General features: G+C 39.6%; 1 protein-coding gene across 3 annotated transcripts in view; it reads right to left on the bottom strand.

Annotated features, from left to right (window-relative positions):
* pik3r4 (phosphoinositide-3-kinase, regulatory subunit 4) overlaps nucleotides 1-20,937 on the bottom strand; it is an 80,434-nt gene that overhangs the window by 23,241 nt on the left and 36,256 nt on the right. For 2 of the 3 annotated variants that reach the window (XM_078242247.1, XM_078242256.1), the window contains exons 10-13: nucleotides 13,970-14,163; nucleotides 9,431-9,653; nucleotides 7,473-7,638; nucleotides 2,103-2,267 (exon numbers count right to left, since the gene is read on the bottom strand). In XM_078242247.1, the coding sequence (XP_078098373.1) occupies nucleotides 2,103-2,267; nucleotides 7,473-7,638; nucleotides 9,431-9,653; nucleotides 13,970-14,163 (748 nt within the window). The remainder of the gene's footprint in view (nucleotides 1-2,102; nucleotides 2,268-7,472; nucleotides 7,639-9,430; nucleotides 9,654-13,969; nucleotides 14,164-20,937) is intronic. The other variant, XM_078242264.1, reaches the window with a different exon arrangement.

Raw genomic sequence — 20,937 nt, 5'->3', positions numbered from 1 at the left:
CTTATATAAGGGACAATACTGAACACAGTACTCCTGATGCAGTCTCACCAATTCCCTGCAAAACTGAAGCATACCCTCTCTACTCTGATATCCAATTCCCTTCGTAAGAAGGAATAACATTCTATTACCTTTCTTAATTACTTGCTGTACCTGCATACTAGCCTTTTGTGAATCATGTATTCGGACATCCAGATCTCTCTAAAGCTCAGAACTTTGCAATCTCTCGCCATGTAGATAACACGCTTCCTTTTTATTCTTCCTGCCAAAATAGACAATTTTTCCCACATTCTCCTCCATTTGTCAGATTTTTGCCCACTCACTTAATCTATATCCTTTTGTGGCCTCCTTATGTCCGCTTCACAACTTACCTTCCTATCTATCTTTGTCTCATCAGCAAATTTAGCAACCATACCTTTGGTGGAGCTGGGGAGATAAAAGAGCTCGATACTGCTGAGTGGTGGTGGTACTGGGTCTCAATGGATTTTCTCCAAATCTGGTCATCAAGTGTGGCATCATAGGCAACTAGATAAGTGATAGTTGATGAGTACTTTACTGTTTTGCTCATTCAGCTTTAAATACAGATCTGGATGTCCTAATACATGATTCACAAAAGGCGAGTATGCAGGTACAGCAAGTAATTAGGAAAGGTAATAGAATGTTATTACTTCTTAACAATGGGAATTGGATATCAGAGTAGAGAGGTTAGGCTTCAGTTTTGCAGGGAATTGGTAACTAAGGTTATTTTCATAATGAGACTTTTGTAATGCCGTAGTAAAGGTTATTGGGAGCAATAGAGTTTATTGATTAAAATTAAAAGATAAATAAATACCTAAAACACATAACTGTGTAATTAAGAAATGTAAAAATTTTAGTTGTAATCATAGCTTTAATAAGCACAGTAAATTGCAATACATGTATGCGGAAAGTGGAAACAGCCCGAGGAATTCTGGATCAGGATCATTGATCTAGAAGCTGAACTGCAAACGGTGCACAACATAGGGGAGGGGGAGAAGTACCTGGACACTTTGTTCCAGAAGACAGTCATACATCTTTGAAAAGGGTCCTCTGTTTCAAACAGAAGTGAGAGATAGGAGGACGCGACCATGAGTGAAACAGATAAAGGGACTGAGTAAACAATAGTGGTGATTGCAATTTTATGGAATTCCTTTCTCACTCCCAATTCCTGATTTACAACTATTATACCTGTAAATGTCTTTGGATCTTCACTGTTCCTAGCTTTTCACAAATAAATCAGCTGTGTCCAAAAATCGATAAGCTTACATTTATGTATCCTAAAATTATCCGTTTGCTGACTTCAAGACATCCCAAAGCTATCAGAGATACCTATGATCCTCTAATTCTGGCCTCTCAAACATCCTGATATTAATCCTGCCACCACTGGTGGCTGTGCACTTTAGCTACCGAAGCCCTAAAGCTCTGAATTTCCCTCCCTAAACCTTTCCAACTGCTTCCAACTTGTTTTCACCATTGAATGTGTAACTTAAAACATACCTCTTCGGCCACACTTTTGTTTATCTGCTCTAAAACTTATGTGATTCAGTGTCTCATTCAATTTTTCACTATTTCCAAAAATGCCCTGTGAAGGGCTTTAGGGCATTTAAAAGTACCACATCAAACATTTACAAAATTTCTTTCAATCTCTAGGATAAGGAACCTGAAGTAAGTTGTTCCTATTAATGTTCAACAAATAGAAAAATGTTCAAGCATGCAATTTTACAAGAGGCTGCTGGATTTGTTGAATACAATTTATCAACATTTAAATGGGAATAATAATGCAAAATAACACAAGAGATCCACGAGAAGTACTCATTTTTATAAACCACGGATAAAACACCTAGAATTACACTTTGAATATATTTTTATACTAGTGCCCAATAAGATAATTTGCTGAAACAATAGTAAATGGACAGGAAATATTTTTTCTGTTTTCAAAAAACAGAAATCTGAACAAAATTTTTAAAAATGGAGAAAAATTGTTCCACTGATACTCTTCATTTTAGCAAATGGAAAATGCAAACATTTTATTCATCACTAGATCATTGAATATGATAAAAATATATTAGTTTTGACGGAATGTATACCTGCTCTGAAGAGAATGTATTTTAGGTGATTTTGGCGGTTTGCTGGCCTCAATTCCAAGCAGCTGGATTGTACCATTGTCTGAAGCAACCGCAAGATAATGGGAGCCCTGGCAGAAGGCCAACGTTTTGATTTTTCCTCCAATCCGAGAATAAGTCAAGATTGACCTACAGATAAAGCCAAAACCAGCAATGGAAAATTATTCACAGCATTCCATGTCTTGGAACTAAATAAATAAAAGATTCCACGGAAAAATGCCAATTTGTTTCAACCCAGAATGAGATGTAAACCTTGACTATATCGGCTGCATTTCTGAACAAAGCACTTCTTCACACAGAGTACTGAACTCTCCTTCCAAAATGCTGTTGAGATTTGGCGAATTGGAAACGTTTAAGACGGAGATTGATGATTTTTTTTATTAGACAAGAGTATTAAGGAATATGGAACAAAAGTGGGAAGATGGAGTTAAAACACAGATCAACAGTAACCGAACTGAATAGAGAACAGGCTTGAGGAGCTGAGTGGCCTACCACTATCCCCATCCAAGAATATTAGAAAACATTACCCCAGCCCTAAGTCTCACAGTATGGATAAGGTTATAAATAAGTAATTTATAACCTTATCCATACTGAGTCATCCCACAGGAGTAACATTCATCAAATAACAATGTACAGTTTGGTCTGACAAATTAGGTCAAACCACCAGTGCATTGTTGGGAACAAAAGAAACAGCAAGTGCTCTCGGTCCAGGTTCTCACCAATCAGGAAATAGAGGAATATTGAAACACAGTGGGGGGAATTTTCTTGTCCCACCTGCCATGGGAATCGTAGTGCGCATGGGAGGCGGGGCATGCAAAGGTCCATTGACCTCAGGCAGGATTTTCCGGTTTTGGTGCAAGTGCAGCTAGAAAATCCTGCCCAATGTCTTAAATCACAAGCATTTCCATACAGTGAAGCCCAAGAGCTTTTGGAACAAATTGCTATGTAATTAAGTTCCTTTAATATCTTTAATCAAGAAAAATGTCCCATAAATGCACAATTTTTCAAAAATATGCAATTAATATCAAACTGAGGAGTCATAATTTGTTTTAGAACAGGGAGAGAAACTTGCCAATCCACAGAATATACTTTTGGAAAACACACTCTTGGACAAAACTGAAATAATTATGCTAAGCTGATTAGTAACCACAATTTTACACCAGTGTTATTACAAAAAAAATCTGTAAAAGATAAGGCCTTATCTTCTGCGCAGTGGTAATCACAGTCAGATTGTCACTTTTTACTAATCCCAGACCAACGCTGCACTACTGACCTGAGCCACCTGACAAGTGTGCAACATAAGTGCTCCTGGAGGCCTTTCTGGGTAGGGAGAAGTGAAGCCATGCCCCTCTTTATCCACTAGCTGCCATAAAGCAATAAGTTTAAAGGTCTCAGCCATTTTGACAGGAAAAAGTAACTGCATTTGGGGGGGGGGGGCATATTTTAGGTAACCATTCTAACCTTTCTTATTCTGCTGAGAGTCAGTGCCATTCAAAGTCTCCAATTTAAATTGGAGTTTCCAATTACTTCAAAGGCAGAGGCAGGGCAATTGACCAACAGAAGTTTAAACTTCTGGGGCAATTCCAGTGCAGTCCTTTCATGGAGGCTTCAGGGGTGGGGGGGGCAAAAGGTTAAAGTAGAAACATTTGCATCAATCTGGCAGTAAAAATAGAATGGAAGTCATAAACTGCACTAACTTTCTTTATATCCTGTTTATAATTTGATGACCGCATTCCTTGTTCTTTTTCTTTCGCATTCCACCATTTTACTTGGTGGTCACCACAATGCCAGTTGGTCACCCTTCTTCACCTCCTCCTGTCAGTCAGCCATTCTTCTTCCAAATTTGTCTGGTATTAGACCTTCTACTTCTCCTTCATGATTATAATATGTCTGAATTTTGCATGCTGGTCTAGGATTCGTGTTTTAAATTAAATAGAAATAATTACAGAGATGACAGATCTGGCTACGGTAAAATGGGAAATTAGATTAAAAGGTAGAACAGTAGAAAAGCAGTAGCAGACATATGTGGAGATATTTCACAGCTCTCAAAGATGTATTCTAGTGAGAAAGATACACCTTCTGTGGCTAACTAAGGAAGATAAGGATAGTACCAAATTGAAAGAAAAAATATGTACAATTCCAAAAAGACTAGTGCTCGTTCAGAAAGCTGGACAGAATTCAAAATCCAGCAAAGACTAATTTTTTAAAAAGAGAAATAGAGACAGTTGGCTGAAATATAAAAGCAGATAGTAAGAGTTTCTACAAGTATTTACAGAGGATAAGAATAACAAAGTGAATGTCTGTCCCTTAGAGGATGAGACAGTGGAATTAATGGGAAATAATTTAAGAAATAATCTATCTGCTGTAAAAGATGGAAATAACATTCCAAAAACATTTGAAAATCATGAGATGAGTGAAAGAGAACAAAGTGAACTTAAAACAATGGCAATCATCAGGGAAAGGGTCCTGAGAAACTTAAAATTTAAGGCCCTGAGATGACAGCTGCATTGGCTGCAATTGTTCCAGAATTCCCCAGACATTGTAAAGCTCCCAACAGGTCAAAAATAATGAATGTAATTCTTCTATTCAAGAAAGGACATACAGAAAGCATGAAACTTCAGGCTAGTTAGTCTAATATCTGTCATAGGGAAAATGTTAGAATCTATTACTAAAAATTATGACAGAACACATAGAAAATCAGGCAGAGTCAGTATGGTTTTATGAAAGGAAAAGATTATACAGCTGATTTATTCAGAGTTCTTTGAGAAAGTAACAAAACAAGGTGGATAAAGGGGAACCTGTGAATGTGGTGTACTTAGATGTCGAAAAGACATTAGAGCAGCATCAAGGGTTACTTAAAATAAGAACTCATGGTCCAGACAGTAACATATTAACATTGATACATTTTTGGTTAGCTAACAGGAAGCAGAGAGCAAGAATAAATGGATCTTTTTCAGGTTGACAAGCTATAACCAGTGGAGCATCACAGGGATCATGCCAATGACTTGGGTGAAGGGACCAATTTAGCATGGTAGCTAAATTTGCTGATGACAAAAAGAAAGGTAGGAGAGTAAGTTATGAAGAGGACTAATCTGCAAAGGGATTTTGACAGATTAAAAGAACAGACAAATATTTGGCAGATGGGAGCATAATGTGTGAAAATGTGAACCTGTCCACTTTGGTAGGAAGAATATAAAAGCACCATATTATTTAATAGAGAGATTGCAGAACTCTTCCAAAACAGGGGGGTCTGGATATATTGACACATGAATCACAAAAGGTTAGTATGCAGACACAGCAAGTAATTAGAAAGACAAATGGAATAGGGTATTTTTTATTGCATGGGGAATGGAATATAAAAGTGGGGATGTTTTGCTACTGTTATACAGGGTGTCTGGAGTACTGTGTGCAGGTCTGATCTCCTTAGTTAAAGGACAATTAGGGCAGTCAATAAATGCTGCCCTTTTAGCGATGTCCACATCCCATGAATGAATTTTTAAAAATTCCTCCCTCTCCCCACAACAGATGACCATACATTTTCAATTTCTTCTCAGCTACTTTCTTCGGATGCTCCCAGTCTTCACGGACTCTATGATGTCCTGGTTCCTGATCCTGTCCTTCCTTGTCATGCCAAACATCCATCTCAGCATCCCCATCTTATTAGCATTCAGTAACTGTTCCTCTCTTCTTGCTGCTGTCCAAGTTCTGTACGATATAACAAAGCCGGTCTGACAACTGTCTTGTAGGTTCTCCCTTTCAGTTTCCTATACTTCTCTATCCATTACACTCCACTTCTTCCAAATACTTCAACCAAAATTAATCTGTTACTTAATTTCCATTTTCATAATTCCATCTTCTGCCGTCAAGCACAGGTACTTCAAACTAGTTACTTTCTCAAAGTCTTCACCCATAATCGTTACACCTTTACTCCAATCCTCCTCCTGGGGTTCAAACTGACAGTCTATATGTTAGATCTTTGGGTATATTGTCATGAATGTACCGAGTAACAATCAATACCAAGAATGTAACAAAAGAAACAGGTAGAAGCCACGAGCATTTAAAACATATTTCACAGGATGGGAGTCTCCCAGGAACAAGATTAGCAGGCTTTAGATAGACCAGAAGAATACATCATCATGCTAATAGGGAACACCTTAGTTAGACGATTAAACCATCAAGGGGAGGCATGCAGTTAATGTTTTAGAGCCACAGAAGCTGAGGGGACAGACAGCAAATAGAGAGAGAACAATCAAAGGGAAAAATAGTATAATTGTCAACATTCGGGAAGCAGATTCCACCTGGCAGCCTGGAAGCCAGTTCTAACTAGCAGGCAAGAAGCAAGAGTGCAGAAACCCTTGTGGGGGCAGTTAAAATTATATCTTCACTGACTCAAGAAGAGATGTTTCCCAGAGTAACTCCGCAATTGTGTACAGTGTGGTAACTATAAGCTGGCCTTTACTTATAGGTATATTGAAGTGGATGTTGTTTGGGAGGAGTGAAAGTCCTGAAAGAGTTTCGATTTTTTAAATATACTTTGGATCCAAAGGGGCAATTCCTACATAAACTGTGTGGTTGTGTTTAGAAGTTCTTCTGCATAACTGTCTTAGATCATCATAGTCATTTTTGTGTGTATGTGTCTTTTCTTTATTGCAATAAATAGTCTTGAATAAGTGATATACTACAACTGGACTGGTTACTTTCTCACTGGGTTTCCTACGTGACTCCTCACACCATTCCCGTAAACAAAATTGCACCACAAACCGGTGTTCCAAGTTGGGACACCCTTGCAGTCAACAGCAGCCAGATTCATGACAATACTGATCTTCATACAGCTGTCTCCGGTGCTTTCCTCTAATTCTTCAGATACTCAGTCATGCTCTCATTATCCTTGACAATTGCACTTCCTGTCTCACTTGCTCAGATAAGCAGAAGAGATGTGTTCAGTGCTGATCCTTGGTGGAATCCAACTTTGGCTTAGAAGCTTTCCCTTTCCTCTCACTGCTTCTTACTCTTGTGTGGCACTCCTTGTACATATCCTGTAATAGTATAATCATACGTTGTTTTCAGGGAATTCACAAATTCTAGTGAATCTCCAGGCTTTCCCCCGAGGCATCCCAGTCATAGATCTTCTCTAAATTGATAAATAAATGCTCAAGTTGTATCAGGCAACCAATATTTCTCCATCACTTGTCTCAAAACAAAAATGGCATTGATGGTGCTTCTTCGGAACATGAATCCAAACTGATCTTAATGGATTTCCATAATATCTTTTATTCACACTCCTTATTCTGAAGCTTATGTAAAACAAAAGCAGTTAGAGATTTGCAATCATACCTGGTAGTTGTGGTCTTTCCCTCCATCTTTTGACTATCCCAAATCTTCACAGTTCCATCATTTGAGCAGGTAGCAAAAATTGAATGTTCATCAGAGACACGGATTCGGTTCACTGCTGACTTATGTTCGTGAAGATGTGCAACTAGAAGCCCTTTGGGATGCCAGCCTAAATAGACAGTGAAACTTAGTAGCAAATTAAAGTAAACTCCAAACCTCAGAAACTGTTCAGCTGTCCTCAGCACATACTTATACTGGTCATACATCTATTAATGCGAATGCAGAATACAAAGTACTTATGATTTAACCATCTAAACTGTGATCTTTGATCGTTAAATCAGACATACAAAGCGAAAACCAATTTTAATATGGACAGCATTATTCAGTACTCATTAATAAAAAATTAATAAATCAATGATTAACTAGGAAATGGCTGAGGCAAATACCATTTCATCTTGCAAGGGAAAACTATAAATATTGAAGCAAAGGAAGATAACAGGTTGCAGCGTGGGAATAAATTTGGATAACACTGCAAAGAACCAGCAGAAACATTAATAGATGCCACTTGTGTTGTAAATGTCTGGTAAATTTAATAACACAGAGACCAGAACAGGGAAAGACAGATCAGAGACTGCAACCAGACAATATCGGAGGCCACAGCAAGGGGTGATTGGAGGCAACAAAGAAAATCAGAGGGCAGAGGCTAGATCAAAGGCCAGAGCAAGTGGTGGGGAAATAATCAGCCATAAGGAGGGGGAAAAGGGTATCAGGATGATATCCAATCACACGGAGTGAATGAAACAGGAATACTGGTAAGTGAAAAATCTATTTTCCAAACCTAGCACTGCTCACCTTTTAACTATTGATTTCTCAATGTTCAGAAAACTTGGTTGACCAAGGTCAAATTTAAAATATTGGTTAAATAGGAGTTACCCATATTGACCTGCATTTTAAGTAGCAATAACAGTGAAACTTAGCATTTGTCATCATAACTTCTCTGAAACTGACAGCAACTTCTGCAACTCGCACATGCCTAGTTAAAGATGGAAGTTGCCGTCAGTAATTTGACTAATTTCCATTGGGGACACTATTGAAATCCCTGCAGATGGCAATCAATTAGAAATAACAAAACAGGCAAGAACTTCCACTTGTAACCATAAGCTTCATTGTAAAAACCCCTGAAAAATCTAGATTTTGTTAAACTGGGATTTTTAACAAAGTACTACTAAAAAAATAATTTTATATTTGTGGCTTGTCAGCTTACTGTAAAAGATTTTTTAAAATTCCACATTAAAAAAAATTGAATTTGTTTAAGCTACTTCAGCATCCAAACACCAGGATCATATTCCAAACTTTTCGTGCTCCTGGTTAAATTATTCTGAAATTTGCTTGTAACCTTCTGGTATGCCTTCTGTAACATTCTTCAATATGATCAACTGTTTACTCTGCTTTTATAACATCAGCGTGGCTAGATGCCTGATGATCACCTAGGTTTAGTGCCCGATTCAAATTGTCAGGAAAAGTGTGAAAGCAACATTAAAATGTTTGCTGCTGAGTGCAAAATCTGGACCAACATTTAAACAGCCAACTAATAACTGCCTCCTGCGAGTTGCTTGGTTGCCTGTGTCCATCCCACTTCCGCTAAAACTTAAGTAGGGGGTTGGAAGCAGGATTCAAACTTTTAACATTCTGTTTTGACCCAAATTAGTCTATTGTGGAGGTTTAATTTTCAATTTTCAATCCACATTTTGAACTAAACCCCAAAATTAGGTTTTCCTAATTAACAGGATTATGATTTGGATAAACTAATGTATTTAAACATCAATCCAAAAATTGGGTTACCTACTACTATTTATCTTTTTGATTGCACAAAATTTAATAATCAATGTGTTAGCAAATAAATCCAAGAGAAACCAAATTGAAGTTGGTTTAAATCTAGTTAGCCTATTTTTCTTGTGTACCTGGTGGTGGAGGTTTACTTTCCCATTCAGCACTTTCCATCAACTGTTTTGCCATTCGTTCAGCACTGCACTGCTCTCGTTTCTGTTGAATAAGGTGCTGGAGCTCAGTGGCACATGTAGTAATACGTCTCTGGTATGTAGGTGGCAAAACTGGAATATTTCCACTTTGCAGAACTGATAAAGAAGTTGTCTTCTTTGTTAGAGCCCCAGACCCTTCAGACACCTTCAAATAAATTAGAAAATGACAGGAGACTGGATTGTACAGCATTTTATCACTGAGCAATATTAATATTAAAGTTACTGACATTGTCAGCATATATATAGAACAGCCACGCATCACAGAGAATTGGTGCAGGTTGATAAGAGGTCCATTTAGTTCATCCTTTCATTGAAGCCACAGTCCAACATCACATCATTCAACCACCTCAAATGATTCTAGATTTTTTTGCCTTCACTACCGTGCCAGAAAAATCATCCCCAGTGCTAAATACTTTTCACAGAAAGGAACATAATATTAGTTCTAGATTGCCTTTTACACGTTTGACAGTTTTAAAATCTCCAACACCAATTCACTACCTAAAAGAATAAAGCTCAAGACTTGTAACAGTCACTCACATATATCATATGGTTAATAGGGTACTTGTGCTTCTAAGGGCAATAACTTTCTATGACATATTTACAGAAAAATTTGGCAAATTCTTAAAGAAAAATAGGGACAGCAGGAAATATGCCTTTCTGCAAAGCTAACAATGGAATGCCATAACTCAGACAATATTTGGATATTAAATTTAACCCCACATCTTCACCTGAATTTGCTGTACTATTTACTCATAAGTAATGGTGAGCACACTTAGCCTTGCAGTTACTTTGAATTCTAGCAAAGTTTAGCCCAATAACTTTGCAATAAAAACTTTACAATGCTATAAGCAAGCAAAAGCAGATTTGATTGATGTCCACCACAAAAACTACCATCATGAGCGTATTCACCTGTTGACAAGACGAGGTTCATTTAAAAACTCCAACTTCTTTCGTCTCGGCATAATTTGCGAATAGCACTTGTGTGGCACAAATCATACTTGCAACTTGTCAGCCAAAGCCTGGATATCATCCAGGTCTTGGTGCATTTGAACAGGGACTACTTCAGATTCTATATAGTGTCAGGACACTTCACAGGAAGGAGCTAATGAATGGAAAAAGTATTTTTGTTTGGTCAGGGAACTGACTGTTTTCTGTGTTGTAGCATAACCCAAGCTAAAGAATAAATTCTAAAAATGACAATCAAGACCTTTATTTTACAAAGCAGGGTTATCTGCATTTGAAACAGAAAGCACCAGAGGCAGACTCATGCTTTTGGGGGCCGCACGCTCTGCCTCTATGCCAAATCATCCAAGTTGATTAGCTCAGTTGGCTGGATGGCTGATTCGTGATACAAAGCGACATCAACAGTGTGCGCTCAATTCCCGAACTGAGGTTCTTCATGAAGGCCCACCTTCTCAACCTTGCCCTTTGCCTGAGGTGTGGTGATCCTTAGGTTATATCACCAGTCAGCTCTCTCCCTCAAAGGGGAGAGCAGCCCATGGTGATCTGGGACTATGGCGAACTTACCTTTACAAGTCAATACAAATCAGCTGGTGATCTCAAGAGCATAGAGCTCATCATTATTTATGGGATAAATGAATTATTTCACTTTGTCTTCAAAAAGATTTTTGTCTATGCCCTATCGGTAGAATTCAGTTAATTTCTTACTGCAAGGGCTCTTAGCATTCTCATTCAACTTCTGTCGAAAAGCACAGAAAATAATTCAATACTTTTCTTCAGAGTTTCACTTCTACTCTGCAATTGCACCATTATTGTGTCGCAAATAACATCGACAATCTCAACGATGACCTTCTCTTTCCCTTTTAAAGTGATTTTATTGTCTCTAGTCTCATCAAAAAATGTGTCTTGCTGCTTCTCAACATCAGAGGGACCTATATTCTTTGTTAATGTTAGTGCCTCTGCTTCCACTGACAGTCATTTTGAACTTCCATAACAAAACTTTTAACTGAGACTAACAATTGTGAAGCATTCAATAAAGTTTTATCAACATTTCGCAACGATTTGCTGATGGCACTGATTCTTTGAAGTAAATGGTTTCTCAAGACAGCAAAAACTGCATATTGTACCTTTCAAACTTCTCTACTAAGGATTTTGGTTCAGCATTCACATGTGCTTTCTCTGAATTTGATGTGGCTATGTCTGATAAGCATTCCTTTATATTGACGAAGTTCAATTTCAAAGCCAAAACAGCGTCTGCACGAATAGACTACCTGGTGTCACAAATTCTTTTGACCGTTAAATGATTCCATGTGCCTGCTCCAAGCATCATTGCAGCATATTCCACTGATGCGTAGAAATAGAAAAAAGGCATACATGTTTAAAACAAAGTCAAAAGATGTATGGCTGCCTCACTTGATTCAGTTGCTGCATTGCAGATTAAATTCAAGAAGTGGACTGGAACATGGGATGAGAGGGGCTTGCATTCAGTTTTGCTTGTAGACCTGAATATTTTCCTGCCATATTTGCAGCATAATCAAAGCTCTGGCCATGACCATTTTTAATGTCCAAAACTAAACTTGCAATGACTTCCAAACAGTTGTCTCCAGACACTCATAAGTGTGGGATTGTAGCTGGACATGAGAAATTGCTCTGCAACTTCCCCATCGCTGGTCACATAACTTAACATTAATGTTAATTGGCCCACATGACTCACATTTGGTGTAGAATCAACTGTTATGGAATCGTATTTGGCATTTTTAACTTCTTTAGTGAATTGGTTTTTGAGCCAGTCTGCATTATAGCAACAAATACATCGCAAGTTCTATGCGTTAAGAAGTTGGTCTCCCCAGAGCCACAATATTAATAGCTTTGCAAATGCTCTTTGAGAAGCTCATCAAATTCACCGAGATGTTCAAGGCAGCCTGAAAAGATTACCTCTTCGACTTTACATCGATGACTCATCATGTCCTCTTAAAGGAAGTCCCAAGTTGCCAGCAGTTTGACATGGCAACAACAGCACCTTCTTCCAGTAAGAATTCTTATTTTCAAACTGAGCCAATAATGCAGAATCAATTCTTCCAGATGATTTACATATTTGAACGAATGTGCACACAGCCCCAATATGACTTTTGGAAGTTTCATGATCAGCAAGATCTCTTCCAACATTCCTCCAGGAATGCCAAGGAATAATTTGCAAACATAACAGTAGACTGCCTTGGAAGTTTTCTAAAAAAAAATAAACCTATTTCTCCTTTCCGTCATGGTATTTCTTTTCACTCTCAGAAAATGGGGCTCAAAGACTTCTAAACTGTTTTCAACCTCGAACAAACTTTTTTTTCAAATTGCCCATATTACCTATGTTCTCTGGTCTATTTATTACAAGATATTCAATCATGCACAGTAGAACAGATTTTGACCAGAAGGCAATGTCTTCAGGGTAGGTTTCTTCCCTCACTTCAGCTGCAGAAGAATAAAGAGATTAAGATTGTCGGCTACAAAGTGTCGCCTATCAATCTGTTATATGGTTCATGCTTGCACATACCAATCGACATAACTTCATTTCTTGTATCATATATCATAGCACATGTTTAAGTTGTCATTTACAATTTAAAGTCTTGCCCCATACACATCTTCCAATGGCATTAGTGTCACTGTAATCCAACCTGGCTACATGACACCTAGGACGAGCCAGAGATTGGGTATTTCTATTTAGCGGAAAAAGAAACGGATGCGGCGGGCTGCTCAAGCCCTAAAAATGCTCCATTTGTCTGCCTTCTGGCAATTTAGTAGCAATAATTAACTTTTTTCATGCTTAAAAAAAAAACGCTTACTATGATCAGTAAATAAGAATTGTTCCTCTTAAATAGAAAAGTATTAAATAAAAAAGTGTTGCAGAGTTACAAAACAAAAACCATAATATTAACAGGCATTTTATCAGAACAAAGTCCCTAAACAAGTCTGTTCACCTTTCAGAGCCCCATCATTCATGAAGTTCTCCATGTGCTGATGGTTTTTGAAGACAACTTATTCAACTGTTAAGAAGCAGCACAAGATGACTTTTTGGATATTATATGCCATGAAAAGTGCACGAGCAATCTAGTGTACAAAGTGCAACTGGGTAAAAAGTGATCAACATTAAAAAAACTGGGTAGAAAACATGAAGAAAGTCTGCTAGCCCAATTTCCCTGCACTATCAGCACAGCTAACCTGAAACACTTGACAAAGGTTGCGAGAGTAATGAAAATAGCATGCACAGGCCTACAGAGATATAACTGACTGGGTGATTGCATGTGCCTTTTCCAAGGTAGGCAGCTTGAGAATTAGAATATCATGCTAGTCCATTCAGGGCCATTTTTTGAGGATGGGGTTAAGGATTTCATGGAGAAAACCCACACAATTTCTGAGTTAGCATGCCTAATGCCATTATTAAACAGTAACTGGAAGCAAAGTAACTATAGAAAAAAAAAGAGAATATAATTTGAGCATGAAGTTTCTATTAACCTGATGCAAAGCTGGATTAGTGGTGATCATCATTCCTGGTGAAGACTCTGAACGGAGACTCTTCCCAGTGGCATTTTCCTGGTCCCCAGGGGCTGCAAGGATTTTAGGTTGAACAATATTTGAAGGTTCTAGAGAGCCAAACATGCTCTTCCATTCTTCATTCAAATTTGAGTCTTGTTTTACATGTCTTCTTGCTGAAATTGGATATTGAAAGACAAGATTGAGTTCAGCTATATAATTATCTTCCGAAATCATAGAATCATAATCGGCCCACTGAGTTTCTCCAACAGATCATCTCACCCAGGCCCTATCCCCTGAAGCCCACATATTTAGCCACTAATCCCCCTAACCTACACATCTTAGAACACTAAGGGGCAATTTTAGCACAGCCAATCCACCTAACTTGCACATCTTTGGAACGTGGGAGGAAACCAGAACACCTGGAGGAAATCCACATAGACTTGGGGAGAATGTGCGAAATCCACATAGACTTGGGGAGAATGTGCGAACTCCACAGACTGTCGCCCAAGAGCACAATTGAACCCGTGCCCCTAGCACTGTGATGCAGCGGTGCTACCTACTGCGCCGTGACCGTATCAACTCAGCCAGCATTTATTGCCCATCCCTAACTGGCCTTGAGAAGGTAGTGATGAGTTGCCTTCTTGAAGCGCTGCAGTTCATATGGTGTAGGTACCCCATGATGCTTTTAAGGAGGCAGTTCCAGGATTTTGACCCAATGGCAGCTGTGAAGGAACAGTAATATATTTCAAAGTAAGGATAACTGTTGCTTGGGGGTGAACTGCCATGCGTGTTGTTGCCATGCGTGTGCTGTCTTCGTCCTTCTAGATGGGAGTGATCATGGGATTAGAAGCTACTACCTAACGATCTTTGGCAAGTTCCTGCAGTGCATCGTGTAGATAGTGCACACAGCTGCCATTGTGTGTCAGTGGTGGAGGGCTGAATGTTTGTCAATGAATGCTAATCAAGCGGGCTGCTTTGTCCTGAATGATGTCATTGAGTGTTGTTAAGAGCTACATTCATCCACTCAAGTGGAGACTATTCCTTTACACACGTGACTTGTGCCTTGCAGATGGTGGACAGGCTTTGTGGAGTCAGCTGGTGAGTTACTCGCTGTGAGCCTCTGACCTGCTCTTATAGCCACAGTATTCACGTGGCTAGTCCAGTTTAGTTTCTGGGTAATTGTAACCTTCCAGATGTTGACAGCGTGGGAATTCAGCGAGGGCAATGCCATTCAATGTCATGGGGTGATCATTAGATTCTCTCTTATCGGAAATGGTCATCAACTGACACTTGTGTGGTACAAATGTACTTGAAACTTGTCAGCCCAAGCCTGGATATTGTCCAGGTCTTGCTGAATTTATATATGGGCTGCTTTGGTTCTGAGTTTCCACGAATGTTGAACGTTATGAACAGAAGTTATAATAATCCTGGACTTCAAACTGGTAACTCACCAGGGCTTTATCCAGAATTTATGATCTGTTTTTTTCTAATCAGCATAACAATAATTTGATGTATTCCAATTGAGAAAGAATCAAAGCAAGATTTAACTCTAAAATGAACTGGAACCAAATAATTTTGTAATAACACTTATCTACTTCTGTTAAAAAATAAATTTTGGCACAAATGACCATGTTTATGCATGAAAAAAACCCAAAGTAGTCATTCCTCAGGATCTGCCACTACAAAACTAAAATCCAAAATCCAAAAAGAAAAAAATGTATATTTTCAGAAAACGATTTACTGAAAGTCATCATTGTGACTCCCTGAGAAAGGTAAAGGACTTGTTAGAAAATATCAATCGATTTGCTCAATTTAATTGTTGTACTTTCATAGAAGTACAACAATTGTTCTTCCAAGAAATTCATTGATATAATTAACAGTCCAAGTTCTAGAAGATTCTGTTCAATCCAAATTCCAAAGATAAATTTAGTTGATGGCTAAGCCACAATTATTATGCATATATTTACAAAATCAAATACTTCAGTGTTACAAAACCACTCTGCTTAGCAGTTTTTCTTTTTCTTCTATGCACAATACAGGCAAACATAAAGGCATAGTTACATTACGTTTCAATTTCAAAGCATTGTTGCTTTAAGGAATAAATTGCCCCCATGACTTTCCCGGTGTTGTCATGCAATGACTCAAGAAATGCAGAGTATTGAAGCAAACTTTCCCCTGAAAAGAGAGGGTTGTAATAGTACAAAATCATATGTACTTATTGCAGAACCCTCACCTATTGATAGAGTGAGGATTATTTGATACTAACGTATATAATAGTGTTTTAAAAGTTGAGGATGAAAATGTCAGGATAGGGTTGGAAGTGACATTTTATAACATCACCTTTTAAAAGGCCACAACTATCCATAAAGCGATGACTCAGAACAAACTTTACTGAAATAGTTCATGCTTCATGAAAATCTAATGAAAACGTGGATTTCTAGGTCCCCGACCTCAATTTTGCCTGCATTTTGTGGTCAGCAGCAAATGAATTGCGCTTGCCAACAGATTTAACACAAGGTTCTGCACGGACATTTATGGTAAAACAATTCCGATTTAATGATTCAGTTTCACTTAGGATTTTTACAAGCAGGGCAAGCAACAGGATACATCTTCAACCATACTGGAAAATCCTCACCAAGACATGCAGAGTCTAAACTAGGAAGTGTAACTATATCTTAAAGAGAGAGGGAAAGAAAGATGGGGCTGATAGAGGGAAAGAAATTCCACTATTGTAAAAGTTAGAGAAGTTGCTTGGTAGTAATCAAGACTTATCACAGATTAAAAATTAATCTGCACTTGAATGAATGCATAATAGTTTGTGTGTTTAGTGTGACATTAGTGCACCTTTAAGAAATGTTTTTTTTAAAACATGTTCTCTGCAGCTATAACAGCTTCTCTTTTTTTTGATTGTTGCCAGGCTGTCTGCTTGAAGTCCTTTTGTTGCTGCTTCAATGGCTTAAATGGAGTTTTGTTTATTTTTACTCTGGACCCCAGGTACTTTGAGATTTGTTTCACGACCCTGCATTGTTAGGAGGAAGACTTGTTGACAGGTCAGGTGACAGGAGTTCTTTCATTTTCTGTTTTGAGCTGCTGTTTTAGTTTAGAAGGGGGTGGAAATTTGACGGAAAACAGTATTTCTCTCTCTCTCTCCTTGGCATTGGAAATTCTGCTGGCTAGCTGGGAGCAAGGCTTTTTTGCCTTCCTGGAGTGGAAAAAAAAATCTGCTGTTGGTGGTTGGCTTGCCTAGAGTCTCTCTCTCCCTGGTGTTTTGGGAAGCTGTTCCGACTCCGAGCTTATCTGGGTGTGCATCAAGAGAACTGCGGCACTCAAAGAACTACGTTCCAGCATCACGTGAACATTTGTATTTTCTGTGCTAAACCTATGGCAAGGGTTTTGTATAGGGACATTTGTTTGGTTGGAACATTTCCTATTTTCATTAAGGATTATACAATATCATGGTTGTTTTTTGTTTGTAATTGGTAAAAGTTATTGCTAATTTTCTTTCTATACATGTTAACCGTATTAGAACATAGAACAGTACAGCACAGAACAGGCCCTTCAGCCCACGATGTTGTGCCGAGCTTTATCTGAAACCAAGATCAAGCTATCCCACTCCCTATCATCCTGGTGTGCTCCACGTGCCTATCCAATAACCGCTTAAATGTTCCTAAAGTGTCTGACTCCACTATCACTGCAGGCAGTCCATTCCACACCCCAACCACTCTCTGCGTAAAGAACCTACCTCTGATATCCTTCCTGTATCTCCCACCACGAACCCTATAGTTATGCCCCCTTGTAATAGCTCCATCCACCCGAGGAAATAGCCTTTGAACGTTCACTCTATCTATCCCCTTCATCATTTTATAAACCTCTATCAAGTCTCCCCTCAGCCTCCTCCGCTCCAGAGAGAACAGCCCTAGCTCCCGCAACCTTTCCTCATAAGACCTACCCTCCAAACCAGGCAGCATCCTGGTAAATCTCCTCTGCACTCTTTCCAGCGCTTCCACATCCTTCTTATAGTGAGGTGACCAGAACTGCACACAATATTCCAAATGTGGTCTCACCAAGGTCCTGTACAGTTGCAGCATAACCCCACGGCTCTTAAACTCCAACCCCCGTTAATAAAAACACTATAGGCCTTCTTCACAGCTCTATCCACTTGAGTGGCAACCTTTAGAGATCTGTGGATATGGACCCCAAGATCTCTCTGTTCCTCCAGAGTCTTCAGAACCCTACCTTTGACCCTGTAATCCACATTTAAATTAGTCCTACCAAAATGAATCACCTCACATTTATCAGGGTTAAACTCCATTTGCCATTTTGCAGCCCAGCTTTGCATCCTATCTATGTCTCTTTGCAGCCTACAACAGCCCTCCACCTTATCCACTACTCCACCAATCTTGGTGTCATCAGCAAATTTACTGACGCACCCTTCAGCCCCCTCCTCTCAGTCATTAATAAAAATCACAAAGAGCAGAGGACCAAGCACTGATCCCTGCGGCACTCCGCTAGCAACCTGCCTCCAATCCGAAAATTTTCCATCGACCACCACCCTCTGTCTTCGATCAGACAGCCAGTTACCTATCCAATCAGCCAACTTTCCCTCTATCCCACACCTTCTCACTTTCATCATAAGCCGACCATGGGGGACCTTATCAAACGCCTTACTAAAATCCATGTATATGACATCATGTATATTCTTAAATAAACTTTGTTTGACAAAAGCTCCCTCGTGGGTCATTTGAATCAGACCCGAAGTGAAATATCTCATGCTCACCATAGCCAAATTCCAAGTGCAAAGCTTATGATCCAAAAACTTTGGAGTTTCCGACCCGAATTATATTACTGAATTCCAGTGGGCAAATAACTCAACTTTAAACTCTTCATGTGTTTAAATGTAAGATATCAATCATACTTGCGTACAAATTATGGACACCTAGGATTGGTTTAATCTCATGATTAAAGGTTTTGGGTTCTATTTACTTAGATAGCATGCAGAGTTGTACTGCAGCTGGAAATAGTGAATTACTTAAAATGATTAATTCCCAGGTTGCTTTGAGACTTGATTTGTCAGATTAGCTGACAATCTGCTTTAAGTATTTGCTAAAACTGTAGAATTGGGATTTTTGTGTCTTGTTTTCATGACCATGTTAAGAAATGGTTATGATGTGGAGATGCCGGCGTTGGACTGGGATAAACACAGTAAGAAGTCTAACAACACCAGGTTAAAGTACAATCCAGTTGGACTTTAACCTGGTGTTGTTAGACTTGTTACAAGAAATGGTTAGCCAAGGCTTTTTAAGATAAGGAGATGGAACAATTATAGTAAGAAGTTTAACAACACCAGGTTAAAGTCCAACAGGTTTATTTGGTAGCAAAAGCCACACAAGCTTTCGGAGCCCCAAGCCCCTTCTTCAGGGGAGTGGGAATTCTGTTCACAAACAGGGCATATAAAGACACAAACTCAATTTACATGAATAATAGTTGGAGTGCGAATACTTACAGCTAATCAAGTCTTTAAGATACAAACAATGTGAGTGGAGAGAGCATCAAGACAGCCTAAAGAGATGTGTATTGTCTCCAGACAGGACAGCCAGTGAGACTCTGCAGGTCCAGACAGGCTGTGGGGATTACAAATAGTGTGACATGAACCCAATATCCCGGTTGAGGCCGTCCTCATGTGTGCGGAACTTGGCTATCAGTTTCTGCTCAGCGACTCTGCGCCGTCGTGAAGGCCGCCTTGGAGAACGCTTACCCGAATATCAGATGCCAAATGCCCGTGACCGCTGAAGTGCTCCCCAACAGGAAGAGAACAGTCTTGCCTGATGATTGTCGAGCGGTGTTCATTCATCCGTTATCGCAGCATCTGCATGGTTTCCCCAATGTACCATGCCTCGGGACATCCTTTCTGCAGCGTATCAGGTAGACAACGTTGGCCCACGACGATGGCATTGCTGCAACGGCCTCAGTGCTTAGCGCCGACAACTGCCAGTTTCCAGATGCAATTTTACAACTCATCCGCTTCATCCTGGACCACAATGTCTTCACCTTCAACAACCAGTTCTTCATCCAGACACACGGAACAGCCATGGGGAACAAATACTCACCTCAATATGCCAACATCTTCATGCACAGGTTCGAACCAGACTTCTTCACCGCACGGAACCTTCAACCGATGCTATACACTAGATACATCGATGACATTTTCTTCCTTTGGACTCATGGTGAACTATCAGTGAAACAACTATATGATGACATCAGCAAGTTCCATCCCACCATCAGACTCACCATAGACGACTCTCCGGAATCGGTCGCATTCTTGGACACACGCATCTCCATCAAGGACGGTCACCTCAGCACCTCACTATACCGCAAGCCCACGGATAACCTCACGATGTTCCACTTCTCCAGCTTCCACCCTAAACACGTTAAAGAAGCCATCCCCTATGGACAAGCCCTCCGTAAACACAGGATCTGCTCGGATGAGGAGGATCGCAACAGACACCTCCAGACGCTGAAAGATGCCCTCATAAGAACAGGATATAGCGCTCGACTCATCGATCAACAGTTCTGACGCGCCACAGCGAAAAACCGCACTGACCTCCTCAGAAGACAAACACGGGACACGGTGGACAGAGTACCCTTCATCGTCCAGTACTTCCCCGGAGCGGAGAAGCTACGGCATCTCCTCCGGAGCCTTCACCATGTCATTGACGAAGACGGACATCTCGCCAAGGCCATTCCCACACCCCCACTTCTTGCCTTCAAACAACCGCACAACCTCAAACAGACCATTGTCCGCAGCAAACTACGCAGCCTTCAGGAGAACAGTGACCACGACACCACACAACCCTGCCACAGCAACCTCTGCAAGACGTGCCGGATCATCGACACAGATGCCATCATCTCATGTGAGAACACCATCCACCAGGTACACGGTACATACT

The sequence above is a fragment of the Mustelus asterias genome, chromosome 2, assembly GCF_964213995.1.
Source record: "Mustelus asterias chromosome 2, sMusAst1.hap1.1, whole genome shotgun sequence".
In the NCBI taxonomy this organism is placed as follows: Eukaryota; Metazoa; Chordata; class Chondrichthyes; order Carcharhiniformes; family Triakidae; genus Mustelus; species Mustelus asterias.
This window is presented reverse-complemented; position numbering and strand designations above follow the sequence as displayed.